The 27,764-nt window shown below is 39.4% G+C and overlaps 1 protein-coding gene across 1 annotated transcript in view; it reads left to right on the forward strand.

Annotated features, from left to right (window-relative positions):
- The window catches only part of ST8SIA1 (ST8 alpha-N-acetyl-neuraminide alpha-2,8-sialyltransferase 1), a gene marked incomplete at both ends in the record, with an annotated part of 155,101 nt that overhangs the window by 46,078 nt on the left and 81,259 nt on the right, over nucleotides 1–27,764 (forward strand). The window contains one exon of the mRNA XM_082634583.1: nucleotides 12,795–12,939. Coding sequence (XP_082490709.1) covers nucleotides 12,795–12,939 — 145 coding nt within the window. The remainder of the gene's footprint in view (nucleotides 1–12,794; nucleotides 12,940–27,764) is intronic.

Below are 27,764 nucleotides of genomic sequence, written 5' to 3' on the forward strand. Positions count from 1 at the left end.
TATCTTTTAGAATTCGTGTTTTCATTTTCTTCAGATAAATGCCCAGGAGTGGAATTGCTGGATCATATGGTAGTTCTATTTTTAATTTTTTGAGGAATCTCCATACTGTTTTCCATAGTAGCTGCACCAATTTATATCCCCATCAACAGTGCACGAGGGTCCCATTTTCTTCATATCCTTGCCAGCACTTGTTATTTGTTGTATCTTTGATGATAGCCATCCTGAAGGGTGTGAGGTGATATCTCATTGTGGTTTTGATTTGCATTTCCCTGACAATTAGTGATGTTGAACATCTTTTCATGTGCCTGTTGGCCATCTGTATGTCTTCTTTGTCTTCTTTGGAAAAATGTCTATTTGGGTCCTTTGCCCATTTTTTATTTTATTTTATTTTATTTTTTTATTATTTATTATTTTTTTTGCAGTACACAGGCCTCTCACTGTTGTGGCTTCTCCCATTGCAGAGCACAGGCTCTGGACGTGCAGGCTCAGCGGCCATGGCTCACAGGCCCAGCCGCTCCACAGCATGTTGGATCTTCCCGAACCGGGACACGAACCCGTGTCCCCTGCATCGGCAGGCAGACTCTCAACCACTGCACCACCAGGGAAGCCCGGCCCATTTTTTAATTGGGTTTTTTTTTTTTTGATGTTGAGTTGTATGTGTTCTTTGTGTACTTTGGATATCAACACCTTATTAAATACATTGTTTGCAAATATCTTCTACCATTCAATAGGCTGACTTTTTGTTTCACTGATAGTTTCCTTTGCTATGCAAAGCTTTTTTTTTTTTTTAGTGTGCCGTAGTTCCATTTGCTTATTTTGGCTTTTTTTCCCCTTGTGTGAGGAAATACTGCTCAAGACTGGTATCAAAGTGTTTACTGCCTGTTTTCTTCTAGTTGTTTTTTTGGTTTTGAGTTTTACATTTAAGTCTTTAATCCATTTGTACTGTATTTTTATATATGGTGTGAGAAAATAGTCCAGTTTGATTCTTTTGCATGTAACTGTCCAGTTTTCCCAACACCATTTAATGAAGAGGCTGTCTTTTCCCCACTGTATATTCTTGCCTCCTTTGTCATGAGTAATTGATGATATAAGTGTGGGTTAATGTTTGAGCTCTCTATTCTGTTCCATAGATCTATGTGCCTGTTTTTGTGTCAGTGCAAAACAGTTTTGATTACTGCAGCTTTGTAGTATAGTTTGAAGTGAGGGTGTATGATACCTCCAGCTTTGTTCTCTTTTCTCAAGATTGCATTGGCTGTTCAGGATCTTTTGTATTTCTATACAGATTTGTTCTAGTTCTGTGAAAAATGCCATTGGTGTTTTGATAGGGGTTACATTGAGTCTGTAGATTGCCTTGGGGTGTATGGTCATTTTAACATTATGAATTCTTCCAATCTATGAACATGGTATATCTCTTAATTTGTGTCATCTTCAACTTCTTTCATCAGTGTCTTATAGTTTTCCAAGTACAGGTCGTTTATCTCCTTAGCTATATTTATTCTCAGGTATTTTATTCTTTTTGATATGATTGTAAATGGGATTTTTTCTTAATTTCTGTTTCTGATAATTTATTGTTAGTTTTTAGAAACCCAGCATATTACTTTTGTATCCTGAAACTTTGCCGAATTCTTTGATGAGTTCTATTAATTTTTTGGTGATGTCTTTAGGATTTTCTATGTATAGTATCATGTCCTCTGCAAACAGTGACAGTTTTACTTCTTCCTTTTCAACTTGGATTCCTTTGATTTTCTTTTTTTCTTGTCTGATTGCTGTGGCTAGGACTTCTGATACTGTGTTGACTAAAGGTGGCAAGAGTGGATATTCTTGTCTTGTTCCTGATCTTAGGGGAAATGCTTTCAGCTGTTCACCATTGAGTGTGATGTTAACAGTGGTTTTGTCATATATGGCCTTTATTATTTTGAGATATGTTCCTTCCATACCCACTTTGTGGAGAGTTTTTATCATAAATAAATGTTGAATTTTGTCAAAAGCATCTATTGAGATGATCATATGATTTTTATTCTTCAGTTTGTTAGAGTGATGTATCACATAGATTGATTTGTAGATATTGAACCATCCTTGCATCCCTGGGATAAATCCCAACTGATACATTAAAACATTTAATGTATTGTTGGATTCAGTTGGCTAATATTTTGTTGAAGATTTTTGCACCTACATTCATCAGTGATATTAAAAATCTGCAATTTCTTTATTTGTGATATCTTTGGTTTCAGTATCAGGGTGATGCTGGCCTCATAGGATGAGTTTGAAAGTATTCTTCTGTAAATTTTTTTGGAATAGTTTAAGAAGAATAGGTGTTAACTCTTCTCTAAATGTTTGGTAGAATTCAACAAACCATCTGGTCCTGGACTTTTGTTTGTTGGGGGTTTTAAAATTACTGATTCAGTTTCAGTACTGTTAATTGGTCTGTTCATATTTTCTATTTCTTCCAGGTTTAGTCTTAGGAGATTGTACATTTCTAGGCATTTTTCTATTTCTTCTAGGTTGTCCATTTTACTGGCCTATAATTGTTCATAGTAATCTCTTATGATCCTTTGTATTTCTGTGGTGTCAGTTGTAACTTCTTTTTCATTTCTAATTTTAATTGTTTGGTCCTTCTTTTTTTCTTGATGAGTCTGGCTAAATTTTTATTAAATTTGTTTGTCTTTCCAAGAGTCAGCTCTTAGTTTCATTGATCTTTTCTGTTGTTTTTATTTTTTACTCCCTAGTTCATTTATTTCTGCTGTGATCTTTATGACTTATTTCCTTCCACTAACTTTGCATTTTGTTTATTCTTCTTTTTCTTTTTCCCTTAGGTCTAAGATTAAGTTGTTTATTTGAGGTTTTTCTAATTTCCTCAGGTAGGCTTTATTGCTATAAACTTCCTCTTAAAACTGCTTTTTCTGTGTCCCGTAGATTTTGAAAATCATTGTTTTTTTTGTTTTCATTTGTCTCCAGGCACTTTTTTATTTCCTCTTTGATTTTTTCAGTGACCAATTGCTTGTTTAATAGTATATTGTTTAGCCTCCAAGTGTTTGTGTTTTTTGCAGTGTTTTTCTTGTAGTTGATTTCTAGTTTCATAGTTGTTGGGAAAGATACATGATATAATCCCAATCTTAAATTTACTAAGTCTTGTTTTGTGGCATAACATGTGATCTATCCTGGAGAATGTTCCATTTTCACTTGAAAATGGTTTATTTTGCTGCTTTTGGATGGAATGTTCTATGTATATCTGTTAAGTTCATCTGGTCTAATGTGTGGTTCAGCTGAATAGAGTTCGCATATTTAAAACATAATTTCTCCTAGTGCTATTCAGGAACACCATTAACATGATTACATAAAGAAATCCCTGCTGCATCCCCCTTTTCTGTGTAAACTTGTGCATTGGAGAAACAGCTCAATTGTAAATCAATGTAACTCGTGATTTGAAGCATCTGCCACTTGGGCAGAAGTTTAAAACTCAGTAGAGTATGGTGGTTTATGTGGGTACTGGTGCTTCTGATCTAGACCTCATTTTCAAAACCTCATGTTCTCATGGATGACTGCCCACTTATTTCTCTGAGGGGATGCACTTGCCCCTTCCCTGTACTCCTACCCAAGCCTCCTAAAGTGAATTTGTTGCATTCCTCCAAACCCATGTTTTTAAGTTTCATACCACTAAAAATATATTATCCAAATTTGGTGTATATCCATTTAGCTGTTTTGTCATGATCCTGGTAAGAGACCAAGAGAGAAATATCTTTATTCATAAAATTAAACATATAGAACAGGAAAATTTTCTTTGTCTTTCAAATCCTTCCATTCTTCAAAAGAGGAAAAAAAATCCAAAAAGAGTATGTATAATAGGTCTTTTCATACCTAAGTTTGATGTTAAATGATTAGAAAGGGAGTCAAAATTAGAGGGCTTAATCAAGTGAAGTTTCTCTGGATAAGAGAGAGAGGTGATGGAGAAAAGGCTGGCTTTGGGGATGGTTAGAGGAAATGATAGAATTGTATCCAGGGAAAAGACAGATATTCACTGGGAGACTTTAAGAAGTTTTTGTGGTGTGGTGACCCAACCCCCTCCATTACAATTTCAGGAAAATCCAAATGTCTTTGTGTGATTTTGGAGTTGGATTTATCCTTGTGGGTCTATGGATGATGCCACAAGAAGTTTGATGGTGAGGGCAGATTCTACTCTTTTCACTGGAGTAAAAACCACATGTGTGCAGCCCTGCATGATCCTCTCCCTGCGACCCGCCTGCCCCCCACAATGCCACACTCTCCTTACTCTAGCTTCGCTGGTTTTCTCCATGTTCTTTGAACATACCAGGGTCACTCCTGCCTTAAGCCTTTTGTACTTGTTTGCTCTCCCTGAATCCTTTTCTCTGGGATAGCCTGGATATCTATATTGCTTACTTCCTTACCTCCTTCTGAGTAGACTCAAACGTCACCTACCCCGTGAGGACTTACCCAGCCTCCTGTTGAAAATTACACCCCCACCCCTTACTCACATACTTCATCTTTTGTCTGTCTTCTCCATTAGAATTTAAGAGGGCAAAGTATTCCAAGCTCTCCTTCTCCTGGTCCCCATTCTGTCCCTAGTGCCTGGAACAGCACTGGACACATAGAAAGTTCTCAATAAATATTTATTGAGTGAATCAAGTAATGAGCACTGTTCAAAGGAGCCTAGTCAGTTTCAGTTACCAAAAAAGCAAACCGGTGATTCCCAAAGGATAACACTAGGGCTTTTCTAGTTGTATAGACAGATAAGCATAAGTAGGAAGACTGCAGGTAAGTGCTTATTGAAATCCTTCCTGGAAAAATTTACACTCTTCAATTCAAATAATCATGGGTACTTGTTAAGTACACTACAAAACAAATATGTGTTAGGGAAAACCAGATCATCTTTGAAATACTTGTTTTCCAAAAGTTTCTCCTGTAAGTCTGCTCTGCCTGTGGTAGAGAAATGCAAATTACATGGGGCACAGATCGACCTCTCTTTGAAATACTTTTTCCTTATAATACAGTCATTTCAAATGTGAAGAATAAAATGCCACTAAATAAAAGATTACTTGCTGTCTTAAGTATTATGCAAGAGTTGTTTTTCTCTGTTTTTGTAGTCCTGGCAAATTATCCAGAGATTAACCTTTGAAAAGCCTTTTTTATTATATCTGTAGAAAACATTATTTTAAGTGATAATCTCATGAAACTAATTCTCCTCCATACCTTTCAAGAGAGTTTTACAGAGAAATAAGATGAATACAAATCTCTACACTGTATCGAGTGTGTATTTTGAATCTCTTAGGTCAGGGATGTAAGCCATTGAGGGGACAATACTGTGGACAGAAGGTGTGGCCTTTGCCACAGAGATGGTATTGTCACCACCTGCTCCCAAGTCTCCTACAGGCAGGGCCCTGCTGTTCATTCACTTCAGAGCAGCTTCTGCTAGTGCTTGTTCTAGATCCTGGGCCCTCAGTCAACTGTGACTCCTTACTTTTATACTTGCTTCAAAATGGGTAATTTAAGACAAAGATTCCTTTAAGTTAGGGTGAAAACCAACTTCAGGATGGTACAAATCCTACCTGCCATAATCTCTGTGAAATCTGCCGTTTCCATATTTAGAAAAAGAAATTTCTCTGTAGGCCACCAGATTCTTCACTTAAAGAAGAGCCCTCTTTTATTGGATGCTGCTGTTTATCTTCTACTCTTAATGGAGTGAACATATAATTTATCATCCAAATAGGGACATGTTTGGGAATGGAAGGGGGGAGGTAACTATTTTTTTTTTTTACATCTTTATCGGAGTATAATTGCTTTACAATGGTGTGTTAGCTTCCACTTTATAACATAATGAATCAGCTATACATATACATATGTTCCCATATCTCTTCCCTCTTGCGTCTCCCTCCCTCCCACCCTCCCTATCCCACCCCTCCAGTCGGTCACAAAGCATCGAGCTGATCTCCCTGTGCTATGCGGCTGCTTCCCACTAGCTATCTACCTTACGTTTGGTAGTGTATATATGTCCATGCCTCTCTCTTGCTTTGTCACAGCTTACCCTTCCCCCTCCCCATATCCTCAAGTCCATTCTCTAGTAGGTCTGTGTCTTTATTCCTGTCTTACCCCTAGGTTCTTCATGACATTTTTTTCCTTAAATTCCATATATATGTGTTAGCATACAGTATTTGTCTTTCTATTTCTGACTTACTTCACTCTGTATGACAGACTCTAGGTCTATCCACCTCATTACAAATAGCTCAATTTCATTTCTTTTTATGGATAGTTGTATCTGGGAAACAGTCATAACCTAGGATTGTGGGAGGCAAGCAGAATCGAATGGTGCCTGGATATGAAGGAGAATGAAATGAATACTTATTGAAAACATATAATGTGCTAAGGACTTTATATATATTATCCTCTGATATGGTATGTGGACATGTTTTTAACAGTGAATCTGGAGCTACATTAACCAAGGAGTTAACATATACTAGTCTAACAGGAATTTTAGGAACTCAACTCAGGACAGTTTACAACAAGAGCTATCGATTGAACTGTCTGGAGGAAATACATTAGATATACATTTTGGCCAAAAGCCAAATGTTAAAATCAGTACTTGACTGAAGTCAGACATCGCTAGAATAGAAAGAATTTTTTGGAGGCAAGATTAAATCTGAAAACTTGCCTAAAATTTTATAAGTCAAATTTTGAAAGTTTGACACTGGTGAAGGAAACAGAATTTATCAGTGCCATCCACTGATGGACCACTCCTGTGGTGCCTGTGCTGCAGGCCTGCAATCCAAAAGGGATGCTCGCTTTAATCACACTCATGTTTAGTGCACAGTATAAGGAACTTGGGATTCACCACTCAGCAAATCTTAAAAACCCTGGATCTGCTACTACTGAAAATGTTTACCCACCTGTAGCAGTTATTTTGACAAGCTTTTGTCTTTTGGTCTCCATAGACTGCAAATGTAAGGAATTGACTTCTTCAATTTGAATTTTGATGAGTGAGGACAAAATGTGCATTGAGGTTCTGTAACATTTTCTTCTTCCAACTTGTAATTTGTTCATCCAGTTGATCAACATTTATTAAGCACCAATTCAGTGTCTTAGCCACCATTTAAGGGGATGGGGACAGAGCAGTGAACAGAAGACAAAAGTCTTTGCCCTCATGGAGTTTAAATTCTGGGACTTGGGGACCCAGACAATAGAAGTATAGATAAAACATATGGCATATAAAGAGCATAAGTGCTGTTAAGAAGAATAAAGCAGTTAAGGATATGAGGAACTTTCTATTATGACTGGGTCATGATGATTTTTCATGGTGTTGTTTATAGGGTTTTTTATTCTCATGAAATTTTTAGGGGCAGATTTGGTATTTAACTATTAATCCCTTATATGAAGAGTTCCCAACTAGGACTTTTTTTTTCCCCAGAGCAACTCATTGTCTAAATGGAATTAAATAACTGAAAATTAAATAAAGTTCTTAAGGGTTATGTGTTTAATATTTGTTTAATATTTTGAATGCTAGTATATCAACTCATTCTACAAAGATTAGAATTTTCATGTAATCTCAACTCTGTTATTCTTTCTTATATTATTGCTTAAAATTTTATAAATATTTGTTGGTAAAAAAATGACGCAGTATTTTTCCTAAGGTTTTATGCTAAGCACACTTAATATTTCCTTTAACTGACAATTTATTCTCCTCTGTAGTTGAAGATCCTTCATAATTTTTATACATAAAATTAATAGCTTTCACAATAAATTTATTATTGCAGCATTTTCCTTTCGAAGTATTAAAGATACATTTATACTTCACCTGATGGATAGAAATTCAACATAGAAAGCATATAAGGAGATTTTTCACTCCATCTATTTCTAGGCTGCTTATAGAATGTTAAGTTGCACATTCAGTTGTAAACAGCAAACTTTAGTGACATTCCCTGTTTATGTTACTAACATCAACACCCTATTTAGATACGATGGTGAAGGAAATGATCACACAAGCGTTTGTCACATACGTGTACAAGGAGACCAGAAATGGCATTGAATTGGATGTTTAGCTGAGTCTAAAGCTGGAGTGTGACAGCAGAGTTTGGCCAAATACTGAGACCAAAGTGAAACCCTCCTTCACCTTCTCAAATTCAGTTCTTCCTCAGAAGGGGTACGATAGTGTCAGTCATTGGAGTGACAGCCTCCCAACCTCCTTCATGTCTGGTGACCAAAGTGATGAACATGGCATCCAAGAGAGTTTCAGCAAGGTTCATGCTGATACTGGGCATTATTAACGGAGTGGTTGGGTTTTCACTCTTAGTTGTCTGTTTAGTTTCTCCAGAACCTCAGTCTTCCTGGCACAGTAAGCCAGTGAGGTCTTCTTGGCTTAGTTGATATGCATGGCTTTCACTGGGAGGGGATGAGAACCTGAGTGAGTTTTTAACAAGTGGCTCCCAGGCTTCCTAAATACTTACCTTCATGATGCAATTATAGCATCATTTAGCAGTAGCTCTTCTGAATCTTGAATTCAAATAATAAAAAGCATTTACATTTTAACTCCAATACTCGACTCACACTTAACTGAAACATAATAATCTGCAGATTTCAACTTGAATATAAAAATGGGTTTACTTCTGCTTTTTCAACTCTGTGATTTTATTGCCTGCCACAAATAATAGGCAGCATAATGCAAAGCATGAGAAAGGGGGTGGGAACCAAATTTTCTAAACATTCTAAAAGCTGGTATGTGTCTTCTCTGCAGGGTCACCTGCAAGTTGGATGGAGGTGAAGTTCAATTTTGTATCCCCCAAACCTAGCACAGTGTTCGGCAAGCACTCTGTAAAAACCATTACTACTACCACTGCCATGATTCCCACTCCTACTGCCGGGAGTGCTATTTCCACTACTGCTTTTGCTTCTGTGGTTGTAGCCTGTACAGCGGGTGAGCTCGTGTGGGCCCTTCTCAGGCATGGGGGGTGAACATACTTCTACGTTGTGGTCCCTTTTCGGCCACCCTCCAGACATGCGCAAGGCAGAAGGAAGATGGGAAGGTACTCTGGATGGAGGGAGAAGTCCAAAAGTTTATAAGAAAAGCACTCCCATATTGCAAATGGTGCTGTGCTTATTTTGAATTTGCTATAACTCTTGGATTTTTAAAAGTATTTGTACACGTGTGACACTTTCTATTTTCTGTCGAGTATTGGGTTTTCCCACTCAGGGTATGATTGCCCTGAGCCTGATGATGCTGTAGGAAAACATGTGAATTTGAGTCCATCTAACACACATTTAATCAATAATTAAGCAAACATTTATTAACCTCATGAACTTTTCCCCCCACATCTTTATTGCAGTATAATTGCTTTACAATGTTGTATTAGTTTCTGCTGTACAACAAAGTGAATCAGCTATATGTATACCTATATCCCCATATCCCCTTCATCTTGAGCCTCCCTTCCCCCACCATCCCATCCCTCTAGGTCATCACAAAGCATCGAACTGATCTCCCTGTGCTATGCGGCTGTTTCCCACTAGCCATCCATTTCACGTTTGGTAGTGTATATACGTCAATGCTACTCTCTCACTTCGTCCCAGCTTCCCCTTCCCCCCCATCCTCAAGTCTGTTCTCTACGTCTGCATCTTTATTCCTGCCCTGCCACTAGGTTCATCAGTACTGTTTTTTTTAGATTCCATATATATGTGTTAGCATACGGTATTTGTTTTTCTCTTTCTGACTTACTTCACTCTGTATGACAGACTCTAGGTCCATCCGCCTCACTACAAATAACTCAATTTTGTTCCTTTTTATGGCTGAGTAATATCCCATTGTATATATGTACCACATCTTGTTTATCCATTCATCTGTTGATGGACATTTAGGTTGCTTCCATGTCCTGGCTATTGTAAATAGAGCTGCAATGAACATTGTGGTACATGTATCTTTTTGAATTATGGTTTTCTCAGGGTATATGCCCAGTAGTGGGATTGCTGGATCATATGGTAATTCTATTTTTAGTTTTTTAAGGAAGCTCCATATTCTACATAGAGGCTGTTATCAGTTTACATTCCTACCAACAGTGTAGGAACCTCATGAACTTGACTTGAACAAGTCTATTGCTCTGAGCTTCAGTTCCATTGTTTGTAAGTTTAAGGTAATGTAATCAGCTCTATCTTAGTTTTTTGGGGGATGAATAGAGGAAGCCAGTGCAAAGTGATATGTAAGCTGCTAGCTTAATAAAGATTAAATGGGGTGTTATTATATGGCTGGGACAAATTTTTCTTCTGAATTTCCTGTAGCACTTCATGCTCAATAGCAAGTTTAGTTTGGTTTGGAGGTGAGAGCTGTGGTCTGGCTGGAAGTAAATACCAGATATGAAGTAAAAAGACCTGGGAGCAAAATCATGCCCCACCACTTCACTAGTGATGTGCCCCAAGTTAAATTACTGAAAAAAAGAATCCTAAAGCTAAAGCTATGTAGCTCCAAGGTCACTCACTGTGAGAATTAAGTGGGAAAAGATCTAGGAAGGCACCTGGTGTGTTGCAGGTGTTTGGCTGGTGTTTGGAAAGCATTCCTTCAGGAAAGAGAAAGGTAAGGGTGAGTCAAAATGGTCCTGAACAGGCAGCATGCAGAGAGGAAAAAGCATGTCCCGTGATGGCCCCAATACATTTCCTCAGATGTGAATTAGGAATAATAATGATAATAATTCCCTTAATTATCTCTTAGGGTTCCTGTAAGGACTAAAAGTGGTAAGATATCACCAGAAATGGAATAGGGGCTCAAAAATTTACTCACCCCAAAAAGTTGAGAGTCATGCTTAAGGTAATTCTCCTCATTTTTAAAGACAGTCTTAAGCCATGTCTAGTTCTATGTTGACTGACTATAGTACCTAGGATGCTTAGTTGAGAAAATGTAGGCAATTCACTATAAAACTTTCCTGCCTCTGTTCAGGCTGCCTTTTGGGTAATGAAACACAATAAAAATTACCAAAGATGGAGGAGGCAAGGAAAGAGCAGCTGATGGAATGATGATGTAGAAGCAAGAGTGACGCACATTCTAGCAACTTTGAAAGATGAAGGCCATTTTCCCAAGCCCCTCTCCCCTGTCCTTTCTGTTGAAACCTTTGTGAAGGGGAAGCCAACCAGAAAGCACCAGAGAAAGCACCAGGTGTTGGGAAGAGTTCCAGGCACTGACTCGATTTATTCATCTCTGCAATGAGGTCAAACTTGTACTACATGCTTCACCTGTGCATTCTCAGGGAATTCTCAAGAACAGTCTCTGAGGCTGTTTCTGAAGCCCAGTAACATTCCTGGGTTATGGAGTCAGTAAGTGGCAGAGCCAATATTTGAACCCAGGTACAGTTGCCCCCAAATCCTCATCCTCAGATTCTGCCTCTGAGGATTCAACCAATGGGTAGATGGAAAGTATTTGGAAAAATTAAAACTTCCAGAAAGTTCTAAAAAGCAAAACTTGAATTTGCCTCACACTGGCCACTATTTACATGGCACTTACATTGTATTTATAGCTATTTACATAACACACTGCATTAAGTAGTGCACTAAAAAGTAATCTAGAGATGATTTAAGGTACACGGGAGAAATTGTGTAGGTTATCTGCAAACACTGTGCCATTTTATATAAGGAACTTGAGCATCCATGGGGTTTGGTATGGGGGGGGCGGTCCTGGAACCAACCTCGAGGAGACCAAGGATGACTGTACTCTAGTTCCTCATCCCCAACAGCTCTAAGCTGTTTTTCTTTCTTTTTGTTTAGTTATATAAATTTCGGGAGTACAGCATTATAATTTAACATCTGTATACACTACAAATTGATCACCACCATGTATCTAGTTACCATCCATCACCAGACAGTTGACCCCTTCACCCAATTTCTCCCACCCCCCAACCTCCTTCCCTTCTGGTAACCACTAATCTGGTCTCTGCAACTATGAGTTTGTTTTTGTTTTGTTTTGTTTTTTTGGTTTTTTCTCAGATTCCTCATATGAGTGAAATCAGACAGTCTTTCTCTATCTGATTTACGTCACTTAGCTTAATACCTTCAAGGGTCATCTATGTTGTCAAAAATGGCAGGATTTCATTCTTTTTTATGCCTGAGTAGTATTCCATGGTGTATATATACCACATCTTCTTTACCATTCATTCATAAATGGACACCTAGGTTGAGTTTATATCTTGGGTAGTGTAAATACAGCTGACCTTTGAACAACATGGGCTTGAACTGCACAGGTTCACTTATACATGGACTTTTTCAATAAATACATACAGTACTGCACAATCTGAGGTTGATTGAATCCATGGAGACAGAACTTCAGATACAGAGGGTCGATTATGGGCCTTGAGCATCTGTGGATTTTGGTACCTGAGGCAGGTCCTGGAACCAATTCCCTGCAGATACCCAGGGACAACTGTAATGCTTCAGTGAACATAGGGGTGCATATACCTTTTCAAAGGAGTGTTTTTGTGTTCTTGTGATGAATACCCAGAAGTGGAATAGCTGGGTCACATGGTAGTTCTAGTCTTAATTTTTTGAGGGGTCTCCATACTGTTTTCCATAGTGGCTGCACCAATTTACAGTCCTACAAGCTGATGTATTTTTTTTAACTTTTTAAAAATTATGAAATATTCCAGTCATGCATTCTGATGGCTGAAAGAATGAATTAATAGTAGTCTAATCACCCTGGAGACACAGATGCTTTTGTGAGCTGGCACTGAAGTAAGGCTGCACATCTCTGTGGGAATGACAAGTGAATGAGTCTGCTGCTCACTTAACCTGCTGTTCTTTTCTCTCTCTGTTTTCTCTCCTAGGAAACAGATGGAAGACTGCTGTGACCCTGCCCATCTCTTTGCTATGACTAAAATGAATTCCCCCATGGGGAAGAGCATGTGGTACGATGGAGAGTTTTTATACTCATTCACCATTGACAATTCAACTTATTCTCTCTTCCCCCAGGTTAGTACGGAGTTTGTTGCCTTTCAATATAGTCTCTTATATGTCTTGATATCATAGGAAAGGGATAATTGATTTTGCCTAACTAATCAGATCTACTTCTTTTCATCTTCTTACTTTTCTGAATTATAAATGCTTCCCTTTATACTGTCATTTTTTCGTGAAGAAATCAAATAATGTTGTGATGCAGGGGCAGCAGTAGGATATTACAGAGTAACAGATTTCCTAGCCCTTCTGATTTGAGTCATATGAGACTGAAGAAAGCAAGCAGAGAAGGAAGCAAGATCAGGGAATTTTGGAATTCCAGTGTTTTGAGGTTGGCTGTGGCATGATCTTGAAGATTTGCAACACTGGAATGTTTTCTTAGGGCTGATATTGCTCACAGGGAATGGGGACCATATGGTCAGAAGTTGCTTCTTAGAGCGTGTGAATCTTAACCCTGTGGTTAGATTACTGCTATGAAGTGTAGGAGTGGTGGAGATGGAGAGAAAGTATTTGACCACTTTTGAAGTGGTCTGAATCAAGCTTTGCTTCCTTAATGTTTTTCTTTGTGGTTTCCAAAGCATTGAAATCAAATGTTTTACTAAAATATATCTATGTAGCTAGTGGGGGGAAAAAGGAAGTCTTTATTTCTAGGGAGCCGTAGTTGGAGATGGGAAGTGGATCTTCGGTGAAATTGCCATTAGGGAGAAATTGAGAAATGAATCTCGGCTTCCCCAAGTCTTCACGCTACTCTTGGTTTGGTCAGATGATTGTGCAGAAAGGGAATTCATGGTCAGAGGTGGAAAATATATATCTGTATTAATAGCAAAGATTCTTCAGAGGAGGCATCTTATAAAGTTTGAGGCACAGGCAGTACCAGAACCAAAGTCACATGCTCTATGAAATAGCTCCCATTTGCTAGTGTGTTTTCATCCAATTTAACGGTTTTAGAGTATGTATAATGATACAGTTAAAAAACTTTATTTTAAAATAGGAAATAGAAGGTTTAATTCATGGCCAGCATCCTTGTGCTTTTTCTCTCTTCTTCATTTGCCCTTGGGAGCCTTCTTTATGTCAAAGGAAATGATTAACGGCCATAAAATGTAGGATTGAATTTTGTCTTCATCTCTTCCTAACTAAATGCCTTGCTAAGTCACCTAACTCTTCTGAGGTTCAGCTTTCTCATTTGTACAGTGGCGAGAGCAGTACCTGTCCACTCACAGAGTTGAGGTCAAGGACATGTCATATAATGCATGTCCAGGTATGTTGTAAACTACAAAGTATTATGTAAATGTTTTAGGTTTATTAATGTTGTCCTGGTTCATATACTGCATCTTTAGACTGAGGAATGAAGAATATAATTGCATTAGTCAGAAATCTTCCTAGGTGTTTTTAGCAGAAGGATATTTCATATTGGGCATTTGGCACTTAAAAAATCGTGAGGAGCGGGAGTCAAGAGGTGGCTCCTGGAATTACTTAGCCCAAGAACTTTACTGCCATAACTGTGGTTTAGGGACTAGAAAACCACAGTGGCCACTCCCATTAGCAGAAACAGGGCCAGGAAGATGGGTTTCAACTCACCCCCTCCCTCCAAATCTCCCTCAAGTGCATCTAGTGGGTAAGATTAATTTGCATCCAGAACACTAGTTGCAAAGAAGTCCAGGAGGGGCAGTTTTTAAAGCAATCAAGCTTTAGCAGGAAGCTAGAAAAAGGGTGGAATTGAGGTTGAGTAAGCCAATTCACAGCATCTTCTTTGTACAAACACTGATATCAACTCGAGCTATGAAATGAAGAAGAGATAAGGAAGCAATCTCCTTTAACAGCTCATCAAATAGAAAAGATTTTAAAGAAACCCAAAATAGGATTTTATAGACGACGGCTTTCAGTCATACTAACTGACTTTGTGCTAGAAAATAGACTTGAAGAGAAGAAATGATTAAAGAAATACAAACTAACTTCCCATCTTATCTGTTAAGTTGCAGCAGTAAGATAGCAGGAAACATTTTCTTTATCAAGTGTGTGCACATGAATTTTGTGTCTCTGTGTGCCAGCTGCAAGACCAAGGAACCATCCGTGAATAATAAAGGAAAAATGCTTTTTTCTTAGAAAGTGAAAGTCATCCCATCACTCTGTGTGTGCACAGTCATGACAAAGGGCTGAACCAGTTCAATGGGTAGACTTGAAAAAAGGCTACCTGTGTATTCTTCTGAAGAGATTCTGAAATGACTCATTAATTTATAGAAATCCTGGAGAATCAGTTTGCATCAAAGGGTGTCTATCCCCGGGCCCTCTTATTTCTCAGTGAAAGATTTCTAGCTTGTTATCAGGAAGCCAAGTTGTCAGTTAATTGTTAGGCTTCATTCATGCTCCCTGTGAGAAGAAAGTGGTGTGTGCTGATTAGGCAGAAATGCAGGTGAGTGAGCTGAGCTCCGTGTTGACAGTTGAACAAAGCATCCCTCCGCTCCCTGTTTCAGGAAGATAATGCTAAGTCACTCCTTTGCTAACTCAGATGTATAACTTTATATCACACTTTAAATTATGTATTTTAATGTATTTAGTTTAATTATATATTACACTTCTCCCCTAAATGCTCCATATATGTCAGCTGTCATTATTATTGGTATTACTCCTTTGCCTATTTTAATCACTGCTTTTGTTGTTGTTGCCAAGATGCAATCCAAGATTCTCTGTGTGATGTGGAAAGTTAACATGTCCTGAATCAAGGCTGGAGGGTCCACAAGGGCCCTAGTGAGATGCTGTATACTTTGTAATTACAGTTAGTTGCTTCTTATTTGGACCTCCTATGACTTCCCATGGCTTTATTATCAAATTTATTCAATTCTGCCTCCTATGTGGTTATTTGCCTAATCACCTATCACAGTTTTCTAAAAGTCTTTATCTGCTGATCTCAATACCATCTTGTGAGCTTTTTTTTTTTTTTTTTTTTTTTTTTGTGGTACACGGGCCTCTCACTGTTGTGGCCTCTCCCGTTGCGGAGCACAGGCTCCGGACACACAGGCTCAGCAGCCATGGCTTGTGGGCCCAGCCGCTCCGCGGCATGTGGGATCTTCCCGGACCGGGGCACAAACCCGTGTCCCCCGCATCGGCAGGCGGACTCTCAACCACTGTGCCACCAGGGAAGCCCCATCTTGTGAGCTTTTGAGGAAACTCATTTTTGTGCCTCGTGCAGTGCTTCGCACTTAATATAGATGCTCATTTCCAGCTGCTCTCCCTGCCTATGTATGTCCCACCTGGGCTGGACCACTGCTGTGCCCTGGCTTGAACTATAGGAGACCAAGCAGGACAGTTCGATGCAACTGTTTTCAAATGGCTCTATAAATGTATTTTGGTGAAATCTTTGTTGAATATTGCTAGACATAAAGGGCCGAAGTTTAATGCTCATGTAGGTTTTCTAGAATATGCAGTACGTGTGTGTGTGTGTTTGGAGGGGACAGTGTGATGGTAGGTGTTCCCACTTTGAGAATACTTGAGGATACCTCCATCCCCTAGGCTGGGATCAGCTCTTTACTGCTCCGCCTCTCCCTTTGAAGCCTACATGGTCCCACATTTGTATGTAATACCGAATAAATGCTAATTTGGCCTAAGACATATTTTTACCCAGAAAGAGCATAAATTTCCTTGGCAATGAGTGAGGGAGTAGCAGGAATGTTAGAAACCACAACTGTGTTGATATAATTTAATAAATATTTTCTTTGGTGTAATAAATGTATGGTCGGCCCACCATTCTCTTACATTGTGCTGGATAGTCACGTGAAATACATCACAAACTAGACGACTCATTTTCCCTCAAAATATCTACCCAAGGCCACATGTAAAGAATCACAAAACATCATTAATGCACCACAGACAGACACTTCCAGCTGCTCTGGTCGCCATAAACTCCCTGACATCTTCCACTTGGCGTGGACCCACAGTGCCCTTGGCCCAGGGGAAACCCAGCAGGATATTTTGAAGTAGTTTTGTCAAAATGACTTTGTTAGAATGAAAATACACTTTTTTTTTCACAGTGATGTGCTTAATAGAATCCTCTGAGTTCCTGGGTATTCCCGAGTCTCAGAGCAGTTTTTTTCTCGTAACGAAATTTGGATTCTACTATATAATCTACATCATTTGGTAACTTGCTTTTTTACTTACCAATATGATTGTAATCATTTTCCAAACTTATACTTTTTCAACTAGAAGGAAACTGAGGGGACTGTTTGGTCGGCATAGATCTTTGCCAAGCCTGTGTTGGTTCATGTTGTCAGACTTGTGTTTGGCTGAGACCTGACACAGGAGCTTAACCAAATAGGTATTTATTTATCTCAAGCAATAGTTAGGAATTAGGAGGTGAGTAGCTTAGAGCTAGATGGTGGCTACACAGCACCATCAAGTTCCCAGGCTCCTGCTTGAACATCTTTAGCTGATGGCCAAGGAACCTTCTAGTTTTGATCCAGGATCCCAGTAGGACAGAGAGGAAACAGAAGAGGAAATCTGGACAGACTCCTGCTGATGTGTCAGCGGCCAGGACTGAATTTCATGGGTGTGTCTAGCTGCAAGAGAGGCTGGGAAATTTCAGTATTTCAACTGTAAGGCAAATGCACTCCATGTGGTGACCTGGACAACTGCCTGCCTTAGTTTCTTCACAGGTTATCTCACTCTCTCCTTATAGCAACTCTGTGTGGTTGTTACTCTGGTCTTCCTTTCATGGGTGAAACTGAGACTGAGGAGGGTTAAATATCTTATTCAAGGCTCTAGAGCTCGCAAGTGGAGGGCTGGCATGTAAAACATGGCCTGTCTGATTTCCAAAGTATTATTATTATTTTAAATTAATTAATTAATTAATTTTTGGCTGCGTTGGGTCTTTGTTGCTGCGTGTGGGCTTTCTCTAGTTGTGGCGAGTGAGAGCTACTCTTCGTTGCGGTGTGTGGGCTTCTCATTGTGGTAGCTTCTCTTGTGGAGCACGGGCTCTAAGTGTGTGGGCTTCAGTAGTTGTGGCACTTGGGCTCAGTAGTTGTGGTGCACAGGCTTAGTTGCTCCGCGGCATGTGGGATTTTCCTGGACCAGGGCTCAAACCTGTGTCCCCTGCAATGGCAGGAGGATTCTTAACCACTGCGCCACAAGGGAAGTCCCCGAGTGTTATTGTTTGTTATCTTGTTTCTATTTTTTTCTTAAAAAGTCATGGGTTCTGGTGGATTCATTGTTAATTTTTATCACGCAATCACCTTGAAAACATTTTAAGGTTTTTGCTTCCCTTATATGAATACTCTTAGAGGAAATGGAGAAATTCTTTCGTAGCTATCTGAGAGGAAAAAAATAGAATACAGATATGTAGGCTCTAGGATGCCGTACAGCACTGTAGTTGCCCTTTGACTTTGAGTGCCCTAGTGGCCCACTTCGGAAGGAGAAATAAAACCAGTTCCAAGTGGTTTCTATTAAATGGGTTCTGGACCCAAATCCAACGTGTTTGTGTGTGGAGACTTTCCCATACCACCAAGCACTTTTCAGACACCAGCTGGGAGTCTTACAATTCAACTCAATTCTGACACTACCTACTCGGAGTTAGCATCAGATTCCACAGGTAAAGGACTCAGTCCCACAAGACCACGCTCCACTTCAGGCATCAGTCATGAGCCCAGGTTATTACTTGTACTTTTGACCGACCGGCTACAAATGGGAAGTTCCAGTGACCCCCCCAAACTCAGGATGCGAATCGCAAATCCGAGTTGTCATCTGTACTTCTGACCGACTGGCTATAAATCAGAGGTTTCCACGACCTCCTTCTTGGGTTCTATTAATTTGCTAGAATGGCTTACAGAACTCAGGAAACCCGTATACTCACTAGATTACTGATTTATTACAAAGGATATTAAAGGATACAGATCAATAGCCTGATGAAGAGACACATAGGGCGAGCTCCCCAACAAAGGAGCTTCTGTCCTCCTGGACCTTGGGGCCCTGCTTCGTGGTAAGTGGAAGCGCCCTGTTTCCCTAACCTGGAAGCTCTCTGAACCCCATCCTTTGGGTGTTTTATGGAGGCTTCATTATGTCAGCATGATTGATTAACTCCTTGACCATTGGTGCTTGACTCAACCTGTAACCCCTCTCCCCTCCCTGGAGATCAGGGGGGTGGGACTGAAAGTTCCAACCCTCTGTTCATGATTGGTTCCCCTGACAACCAGTCCCCATACTTAGATGGTTTCCAAAAGTCACTAACATTAACATCAACCCAGATGTGGTGTGAAGGGGCTTGTTATCCATAACAAGACACCATTTTCACCTTTATGGCTCTGAAGGATTTTCAGGAACTGAGGACAAGAGACCAAATGTTATAAAAGATGTTCCCTTTGCTCTTATTGTTCAGGATATTCCAAGGGTTTTGGGAGCTGTAAGTCAGGAACTGGGCATGAAGACCAAATATATTTGGGAAACATATTTTTGTCATCTGAATGTTCCTTATAAATCACAGCATCGCATCTGTGATAGAGAAAGGAAAGCAAATTATTCTTTGCACACTGCTTCTATATTATAGAAATCCAGAACAGAATCCCACTACCATTAAATAATTCAGAGCATTTACTCCTATCATCCTTGGTTAAATGGCAACGTTAGAGAAATATGTAGGGAATGGAGTCTACAGATCTGGGTTTTAGACCTGGCTTTCTATGATGACATTTGTGATCCCAGGCAAGTCATGTAGCTATTCTCAGCCTGAATTTATAATTTTCAGTTCGGGACTAATAATACCTGGTGTTTGTATTTCAGTGTTATTATGAGACACCAAGTTAAAATGAGATTAGGGGTGTAAAAGTGCTTTGTAATGAATGCACTGTGCAAACATATAATAATGTTACTTTTATTATCTGCTTAAGCATTTATGGCATGTAAGCACTTCTTAGGCATTTTGGGAACCAATGGGGGGGAAACTCTAGAAAAGTGGTCAAATCAATTTTCCATGCTGGTGAGTGGTGAGAAGAGATAAATCTGTTGAGTCTGGGATTTAGGGAAGTATAAATTAGTTATGGAGAATGCCTCAGGCTGTGCCAATTGGACATTTGTATCATTATAGTTGGATAATAATTATGATACGCTGAAAGTGCAATGTAAGGTACATTATTAATTCTAGTGAATTAAGATTGTGTATCTTGACAATGGATTAGTAGCCTCTATTCCTCTCATTGTCCCGTAACTGAGCAGATGAGGAGAGTGGGTCATCACAGGACTTCCAAATACCTGTTATCCTCGGAGGAAAGGAAAGCACACGATTAGAAGTTAGTTGCCCCACAGAGTAGTTGAAAGCAAACTGTAAGACGCCTTTGTCTTTCAAACTTAGAAATAATTACAAATTAAGACCTTTCTCTAATGAAAATTATCACAGGTTGTCTATGGTTGAGAACAAAATGAAAATGAGTTGTAAGGAATGGTGTATCTCGCCACGGTGTGGACCTTTCTAAAATATGTGACAGTGTGTAAAATTTAGTACAAAGACTGATTATGGCTCAGGCTTAAAACTTCCTGAGAACAACTGAAAATGTTGCATGACACCAATTACCACTGAGTCAAATCTCATCCCGTAGGTCTGATGGGAGTGATAACTCTTTTCAGGAGGTGTTAATGTTCCACAGAACATTTTCTTCTTAGATTTGGTTGACGTGACAGGGTGTTTTCCTGGAGAAAAAGCTGGTATATCTTTGTTGTTCTTCAGTTGCTTTCTTCATCTTGGTCCTTCTTACTGGCAAATGTCCAAGTGTAGAAAGGCATTTCTATCTGATTTTGACTTCATTTTTTTTTTTTACATCTTTATTGGAGTATAATTGCTTTACAATGGTGTGTTAGTTTCTGCTTTATAACAAAGTGAATCAGTTATACATATACATATGTTCCCATATCTCCTCCCTCTTGCATCTCCCTCCCACCCTCCCTGTCCCACCCCTCCAGGCGGTCACAAAGCACCGAGCTGATCTCCCTGTGCTATGCGGCTGCTTCCCACTAGCTATCTACCTTACATTTGGTAGTGTATATATGTCCATGCCTCTCTCTCGCTTTGTCACAGCTTACCCTTCCTCCTCCCCATATCCTCAAGTCCATTCTCTAGTAGGTCTGTGTCTTTATTCCTGTCTTACCCCTAGGTTCTTCATGACATTTTTTTTTCTTAAATTCCATATATATGTGTTAGCATACAGTATTTGTCTTTCTCTTTCTGACTTACTTCACTCGTATGAGAGACTCTAGGTCTATCCACCTCATTACATATAGCTCAATTTCGTTTCTTTTATGGCTGAGTAATATTCCATTGTATATATGTGCCACATCTTCTTTATCCATTCATCTGTCGATGGACACTTAGGTTGCTTCCATGTCCTGGCTATTGTAAATAGAGCTTCAATGAACATTTTGGTACATGACTCTTTTTGAATTATGGTTTTCTCAGGGTATATGCCCAGTAGTGGGATTGCTGGGTCATATGGTAGTTCTATTTGTAGTTTTTTAAGGAACCTCCATACTGTTCTCCATAGTGGCTGTATCAATTTACATTCCCACCAACAGTGCAAGAGGGTTCCCTTTTCTCCACACCCTCTCCAGAATTAATTGTTTCTAGATTTTTTGATGATGGCCATTCTGACTGGTGTGAAATGATATCTCATTGTAGTTTTGATTTGCATTTCTCTAATGATTAATGATGTTGAGCATTCTGTCATGTGTTTTTTGGCAGTCTGTATATCTTCTTTGGAGAAATGTCTATTTAGGTCTTCTGCCCATTTTGGGATTGGGTTGTTTGTTTTTTTGTTATTGAGCTGCATGAGCTGCATGTGCTGCTTATAAAATTTGGAGATTAATCCTTTGTCAGTTGCTTCATTTGCAAATATTTTCTCCCATTCTGAGGGTTGTCTTTTGGTCTTGTTTATGGTTTCCTTTGCTGTGCAAAAGCTTTGAAGTTTCATTAGGTCCCATTTGTTTATTTTTGTTTTTATTTCCATTTCTCTAGGAGGTGGGTCAAAAAGATCTTGCTGTGATTTATGTCATAGAGTGTTCTGCCTATGTTTTCCTCTAAGAGTTTGATAGTTTCTGGCCTTACATTTAGGTCTTTAATCCATTTTGAGCTTATTTTTGTGTATGGTGTTAAGGAGGGATCTAATCTCATACTTTTATATGTCCCTGTCCAGTTTTCCCAGCACCACTTATTGAAGAGGCTGTCTTTTCTCCGTTGTATATTCTTGCCTCCTTTATCAAAAATAACGTGACCATATGTGTGTGGATTTATCTCTGGGCTTTCTATCCTGTTCCATTGATCTATATTTCTGTTTTTGTGCCAGTACCATACTGTCTTGATTACTGTAGCTTTGTAGTATAGTCTGAAGTCAGGGAGCCTGATTCCTCCAGCTCCATTTTTCGTTCTCAAGATTGCTTTGGCTATTTGGGGTCTTTTGTGTTTCCATACAAATTGTGAAATTTTTTGTTCTAGTTCTGTGAAAAATGCCAGTGGTAGTTTGATAGGGATTGCATTGAATTTGTAGATCGCTTTGGGTAGTAGAGTCATTTTCACAATGTTGATTCTTCCAATCCAAGAACATGGTACATCTCTCCATCTATTTGTATCATCTTTAATTTCTTTCATCAGTGTCTTATAATTTTCTGCATACAGGTCTTTTGTCTCCTTAGGTAGGTTTATTCCTAGATATTTTATTCTTTTTGTTGCAGTGGTAAATGAGAGTGTTTTCTTGATTTCACTTTCAGATTTTTCATCATTAGTGTATAGGAATGCAAGAGATTTCTGTGCATTAATTTTGTATCCTGCTACTTTACCAAATTCATTGCTTAGCTCTAGTAGTTTTCTGGTAGCATCTTTAGGATTCTCTATGTATAGTATCATGTCATCTGCAAACAGCGACAGCTTTGCTTCTTCTTTTCTGATTTGGATTCCTTGACTTCATTTTGAGCTTTTGTTTTCATACCAGGAGGCCTCTGCTCTTGATATGCTCATTTGCACTCCTTAAGTCTATTAGAGATCTCTTAACTGCATATAGGTACATTTGATTAACTTTGATCATATCAATACTGAATTTTCTCTGGCTTAATTAATTTGGTTAGGCAATAAAAAGATACAAAATGAGTACGGAGAACATTTTCTTAATGTTTGTTTTTGTTCAAATCAATTTACTCTCCTTCTTCTGCTAATTGGCCTATAATCTTTAGATCCCATGGGAGCTGGCACAGTATTCTTGTCATCCCTCATGACCTAACATATCCTCTTATCTGTAGGGTCAGAACTTCTGTGTGAAGAAGGGTTGGGGTGGGGATAGAATAGGGAAGTTAATTTGGCTGTGGAGAGTAAAAGGCCGTCCAGCTAGTAACCAGAAAGGGTTATTAAGATTCTCATCCTAGGTAACTGCTTCCAGTAACCAGAAGAAAATAAGGAGTAAAAGAAAGATAACTACCATATGATATCACTTATATGTGGAATCTAAAATATGACACAAATGAACTTATCTACGAAACAGAAACAGACTCACAGACATAGAGAACAGACTTGTGATTGTCACAAGCAGGGGGAGTGGGAGAGGGATGGAGTGGGAGTTTGGGATTAGAAGATGCAAACTATTATTATATATAGGGTAGATAAACAGCAAGATCCTACTGGATAGCACAGGGAACTATACACAATATCCTGTGATAAACCATAATGGAAAATAATATGAAAAAGAATGTATATATATGTATAACTGAATCACTTTACAGTAGAGATTAACACAACATTGTAAATCAACTATACTTCAATAAAATAAATTAAAAAGAAAAGAAAACAAACTTATGGTTACCAAAGGAGAAAGGGGGGAGGGAGGGATAAGTTAGGAGTTTCGGATTAACATATACACACTACTATATATAAAATAGATAAACAACAAGGATCTATTGTATAGCATAGGGAACTATATTTAATATCTTATGATAACCTATAATGAAAAGAATCTGAGAAAGAATAGATATATATGTATGTGTATAACTGCATCAATTTGCTGTACACCTGAAAGTAACAAAACACTGTAAATCAACTCCTTCAATTAAAAAAAAAGAAAAAAAAATGATGTGCCAATAGTGTGCAAAACTCAGTCATGAAGATTGGGGGAGGGGGTGGAGCTATACCCAGAGACCCAGATTAAACTGTCATTGATTTCAAGTTCCCGGCCACTAGGCTGGAGGTTTTGGCAACTGGCAGCTTTGGGGAGGTACTGGCCAGAGGAAGGCAGGGTTCCGTCCTTCTAGAGGCTTGGAAAGCTGATTGTTTAATCCAGGCAGGGACTCAAGGGAACAAGGTGGAAGTTTCCAGCCTGGGGGTCAAAATTAGGCACCATTTTTGAGAACAAGATGGAAGCACCTTTCTGGAACTGAGTCTGAGCTGGGCACCAGGAGTCTGGAAGGGCAACCTGGGGCTGTGTTTTGAAAATAAGACAGAAGCCAAGTTACCAGAGCCATACCCGAAGGTCAGGGTCAGAAGACCGCAGGTGTAACTTGATGGTGATTCCCACAGCTTTGGGTGGCCACTCCCCCAAATCATCCCCCTGAAGCTAGAGCTGATCCACGTTTCCCAGGGCTCAGGCCAAATCTGCAGTGGCTCCGATGTGGGTTCAGGCTGAGAATTAGGCCTGATAAAGAAGAATTTTTAAGACAAAAATGTTAGATCCTTATCCTTTCCTGTGTCACCTCTATGGAGGCTGACAGGACAGAAGGTGCAGAAGCTAAGTGAAGGAGAGAATCTGGGCAAATTGTTAATTAAGGCAATATGTTAGCAGCTTGTCAGAAAAATAGGTGAGGGGATAAGTGTGGTGGAGAAACTCAGGATAGGGTGTGGGTGTGCTGTCTGTAATGGAAACAGAAGTGCTTTTTGAGGATAACCAACGTTTTATACTCTGAAAACTATTTTTCATAAATTTTTTCTTGCCGAATTTTATTTTTCCTGTCTACCGAGACTCAGAGTTTTAACTCTTTACTATGAAAAAAAAAGGTGCTGGGAAAAAGACAATAGAAAATTAAATTCATTCAGTAGTGTCTTTACTTGAGGTGGTCTGCTGTTAATAAAGCACTGGCTAGCAGCTCCTTGTAAGTATATGATTATTTTGCTTAAATTTTTCTCTCCCTAGGGTCTGGTCTACTCTGCTTTTATATACATTTTGGGTCTTATCTACTATTCAGATGATAGCACATTCACAAAGTATTGTTAATTTTGGAGCCATAAAATGTTACATTTCCAAACTGCTTTTTCTTGTTAAAGCCTGACATAGACTTTGACTGTAGTGTTACAGTCATTAAGTCATTAAGAACTGAAGTAACTACAGTTGGCAGGTGCTTCCAGATGAGATGGGGATTATTGGAGGACTTCTTCAAACCCAAAGGCCAGTGATATGTATGGACTCAAGAAAAAATATAGTTCTTCTTTTTGTTTTTATAAAATAAGCTTTAATCTTAATTTTATTTGTATTTACTTGTTTATTTACAAGTATCTATTGGTCCTGTTCAAATGTGATTTTTTAAATTGAGGTATAGTTGATTTACAATATCATGTTAGTTACAGGTATATAGCACAGAGATTCAGTTATACATATATATACATACACATATTCTTTTTCAGATTCGTTTCCCTTATTACAAAATATTGAGTATAGTTCCTTTTGCTATACAGTAGGTCCTTACTGGTTATTTAAAAAATATAGGGGGCTTCCCTGGTGGTGCAGTGGTTGAGAGTCTGCCTGCCGATGCAGGGGACACGGGTTCGTGCCTCGGTCCGGGAAGATCCCACATGCCGCGGAGCGGCTGAGCCCGTGAACCATGGCCACTGAGCTCCAGCCACGTCCGGAGCCTGTGCTCCGCAATGGGAGAGGCCACAACAGTGAGAGGCCCATGTACCACAAAAAAAATAAAATAAAATAAAATAAAATAAAATAAAATATATCCTGATTAAATGAAAAAAAATATATATAGTACTTCTAGATGATCCATAAAATTTAGTACAAATCAAGAATCAATAAAATATAGTCAGAGTTGAGTTAAAGTTTAAAATAAGGCTCTGATGCACCAGAAATTCCCTTTCACATGTATTGGACTTGCCACCAAAATAAATATGTCCTGCAGCCAGCGAAACTATGCTTTCCTAAAATTTTGGTGATTCTGTATAAAATGAGTTCACCCATTCATTCATTAAGCATTTATTAAGCACCTTGTGCTGTGTACTAGGGACAGTGCTAGTTCTGGGGAGGTAGTGGTGAGTAAAGACAGACCCATTCTCTCCCCACAGCGTGTACTGTCTTCAGTGTCCCAGAGATTCCTTACCTTCCACATGTTCAAAATTAAATGCCCTCCCTCCCCAGCCGGCTTCTCTTCTTGGCTTCCTGCCTCAGGTAATGATACTATAGCCCACGAATCACTAGAGTTGACCCCTGGGTCTTATGTTTGAATCTGTCCTCTGTACTAACCACTTCCCCAATGCAGTTTTATTTTGTAAATATCTCTTGACTCCATCCCCTCTTCCCTGACCTCTTTGCCACTGTGGTAGTTCAGGGTTTATCATCTGTTCTATGGGCTCATTCAAGAACTTTCTGACAGGTTTCACTCTTATGAACTTGCCTCCCTGCAATGCCCTCCACCCTGCTGCCAACGGCTGTCATTATAAAACGTAAATCTGTTTGTGTAACTTCTCTTAGGTCGCTCCTCTCTGCCCGCCGTGCACACAAGAGCAAGTGGCCAAACAGCACACTCACCAAATCTGCTGGAGCAGTGTCAGTGGAGGAATCTCACAGAGAAGGCCAAGTAGCAGCTGGCAGATACTTTGCTGCCTTTTCATAATTACAAATGATGAGATCCTAGACTTTCTGGATGCCAGGAGAAGGGCTCTTAAACTAGGCTGACATATTAGCCGTCTAATTAGGTGTGTGTGATTCAAAGACTGTGATATTAAAGTATTAAGATATGGCAGAGCCTTGGCTTCGGTCTGGTTTATCAGCTCAGTGCTTGTGGGTGATGGAAAGCCCTCTGCAGTCATGATGGGCCGCTAGAGGACAAGGCTTGCAGACACAGGTGAATGACGTAGCTTGCCAGAAAAGGATTTATCCATCAGCTCATGGTTCGGCAGGAGCTAGCCTCTTCCCTGGCATGATGGGAGGGCTGGGATCCCGGTCTTGCTATTGGCCAGGATTGAGGGTCTTCAGCGCCTGACCACTGCTGGTCTCCATGGAACTTTATCAGAGGCCACTTCCTTTTCTGGACTGTGGGGGATCAGTCTTGGTCAAGTTAACCCTGCCTGATTACCCCCTACAGGATAAAGTTCAAACTTCATACGGGGGCACACAGGCCTTCAATATCTGAACTCTCGGAGAATATAAAATAATATAAGCTTAGTAACAGCCGTCCACCTTCTTTCCCCTGCTTCTCATTACTTGATACAGTTGATCCTTAAACAACACGGGTTTAAGGATGGATCCACTTATACGCAGATTTTTTCCAAAGGTAAGTACTGAAGTACTTTCCTGTCTGCCGTGCGTTGAATCATGGGTTCAGAACCATGAATACAGAGAAACGAGTATAAGAAGGGCTGATTATAAGTTAACATGAGAATTTTTGACTGTGTGGAGAGTCGGGGTCCCTCATCCCCCTGCTGTTCAAAGGTCAACTGTACTCTGTAATTACCACATGACTTGCATTTCCCCCCAAAAGCTGTGCTTTTTTATTCCCTCTGCCCAGAATATTCTTCCTTTCCTTGTCTGATGAATTCTTATTTTTCAAGATCCAGCTAAAGCATCTTCATGTCTGAATAACCTTCCCAGTTCCCTCTCCCAAATCTCCATTGTCTGCCATAT

The sequence above is a fragment of the Mesoplodon mirus genome (genome assembly GCF_964341445.2).
Source record: "Mesoplodon mirus genome assembly, chromosome: 11".
In the NCBI taxonomy this organism is placed as follows: Eukaryota; Metazoa; Chordata; class Mammalia; order Artiodactyla; family Ziphiidae; genus Mesoplodon; species Mesoplodon mirus.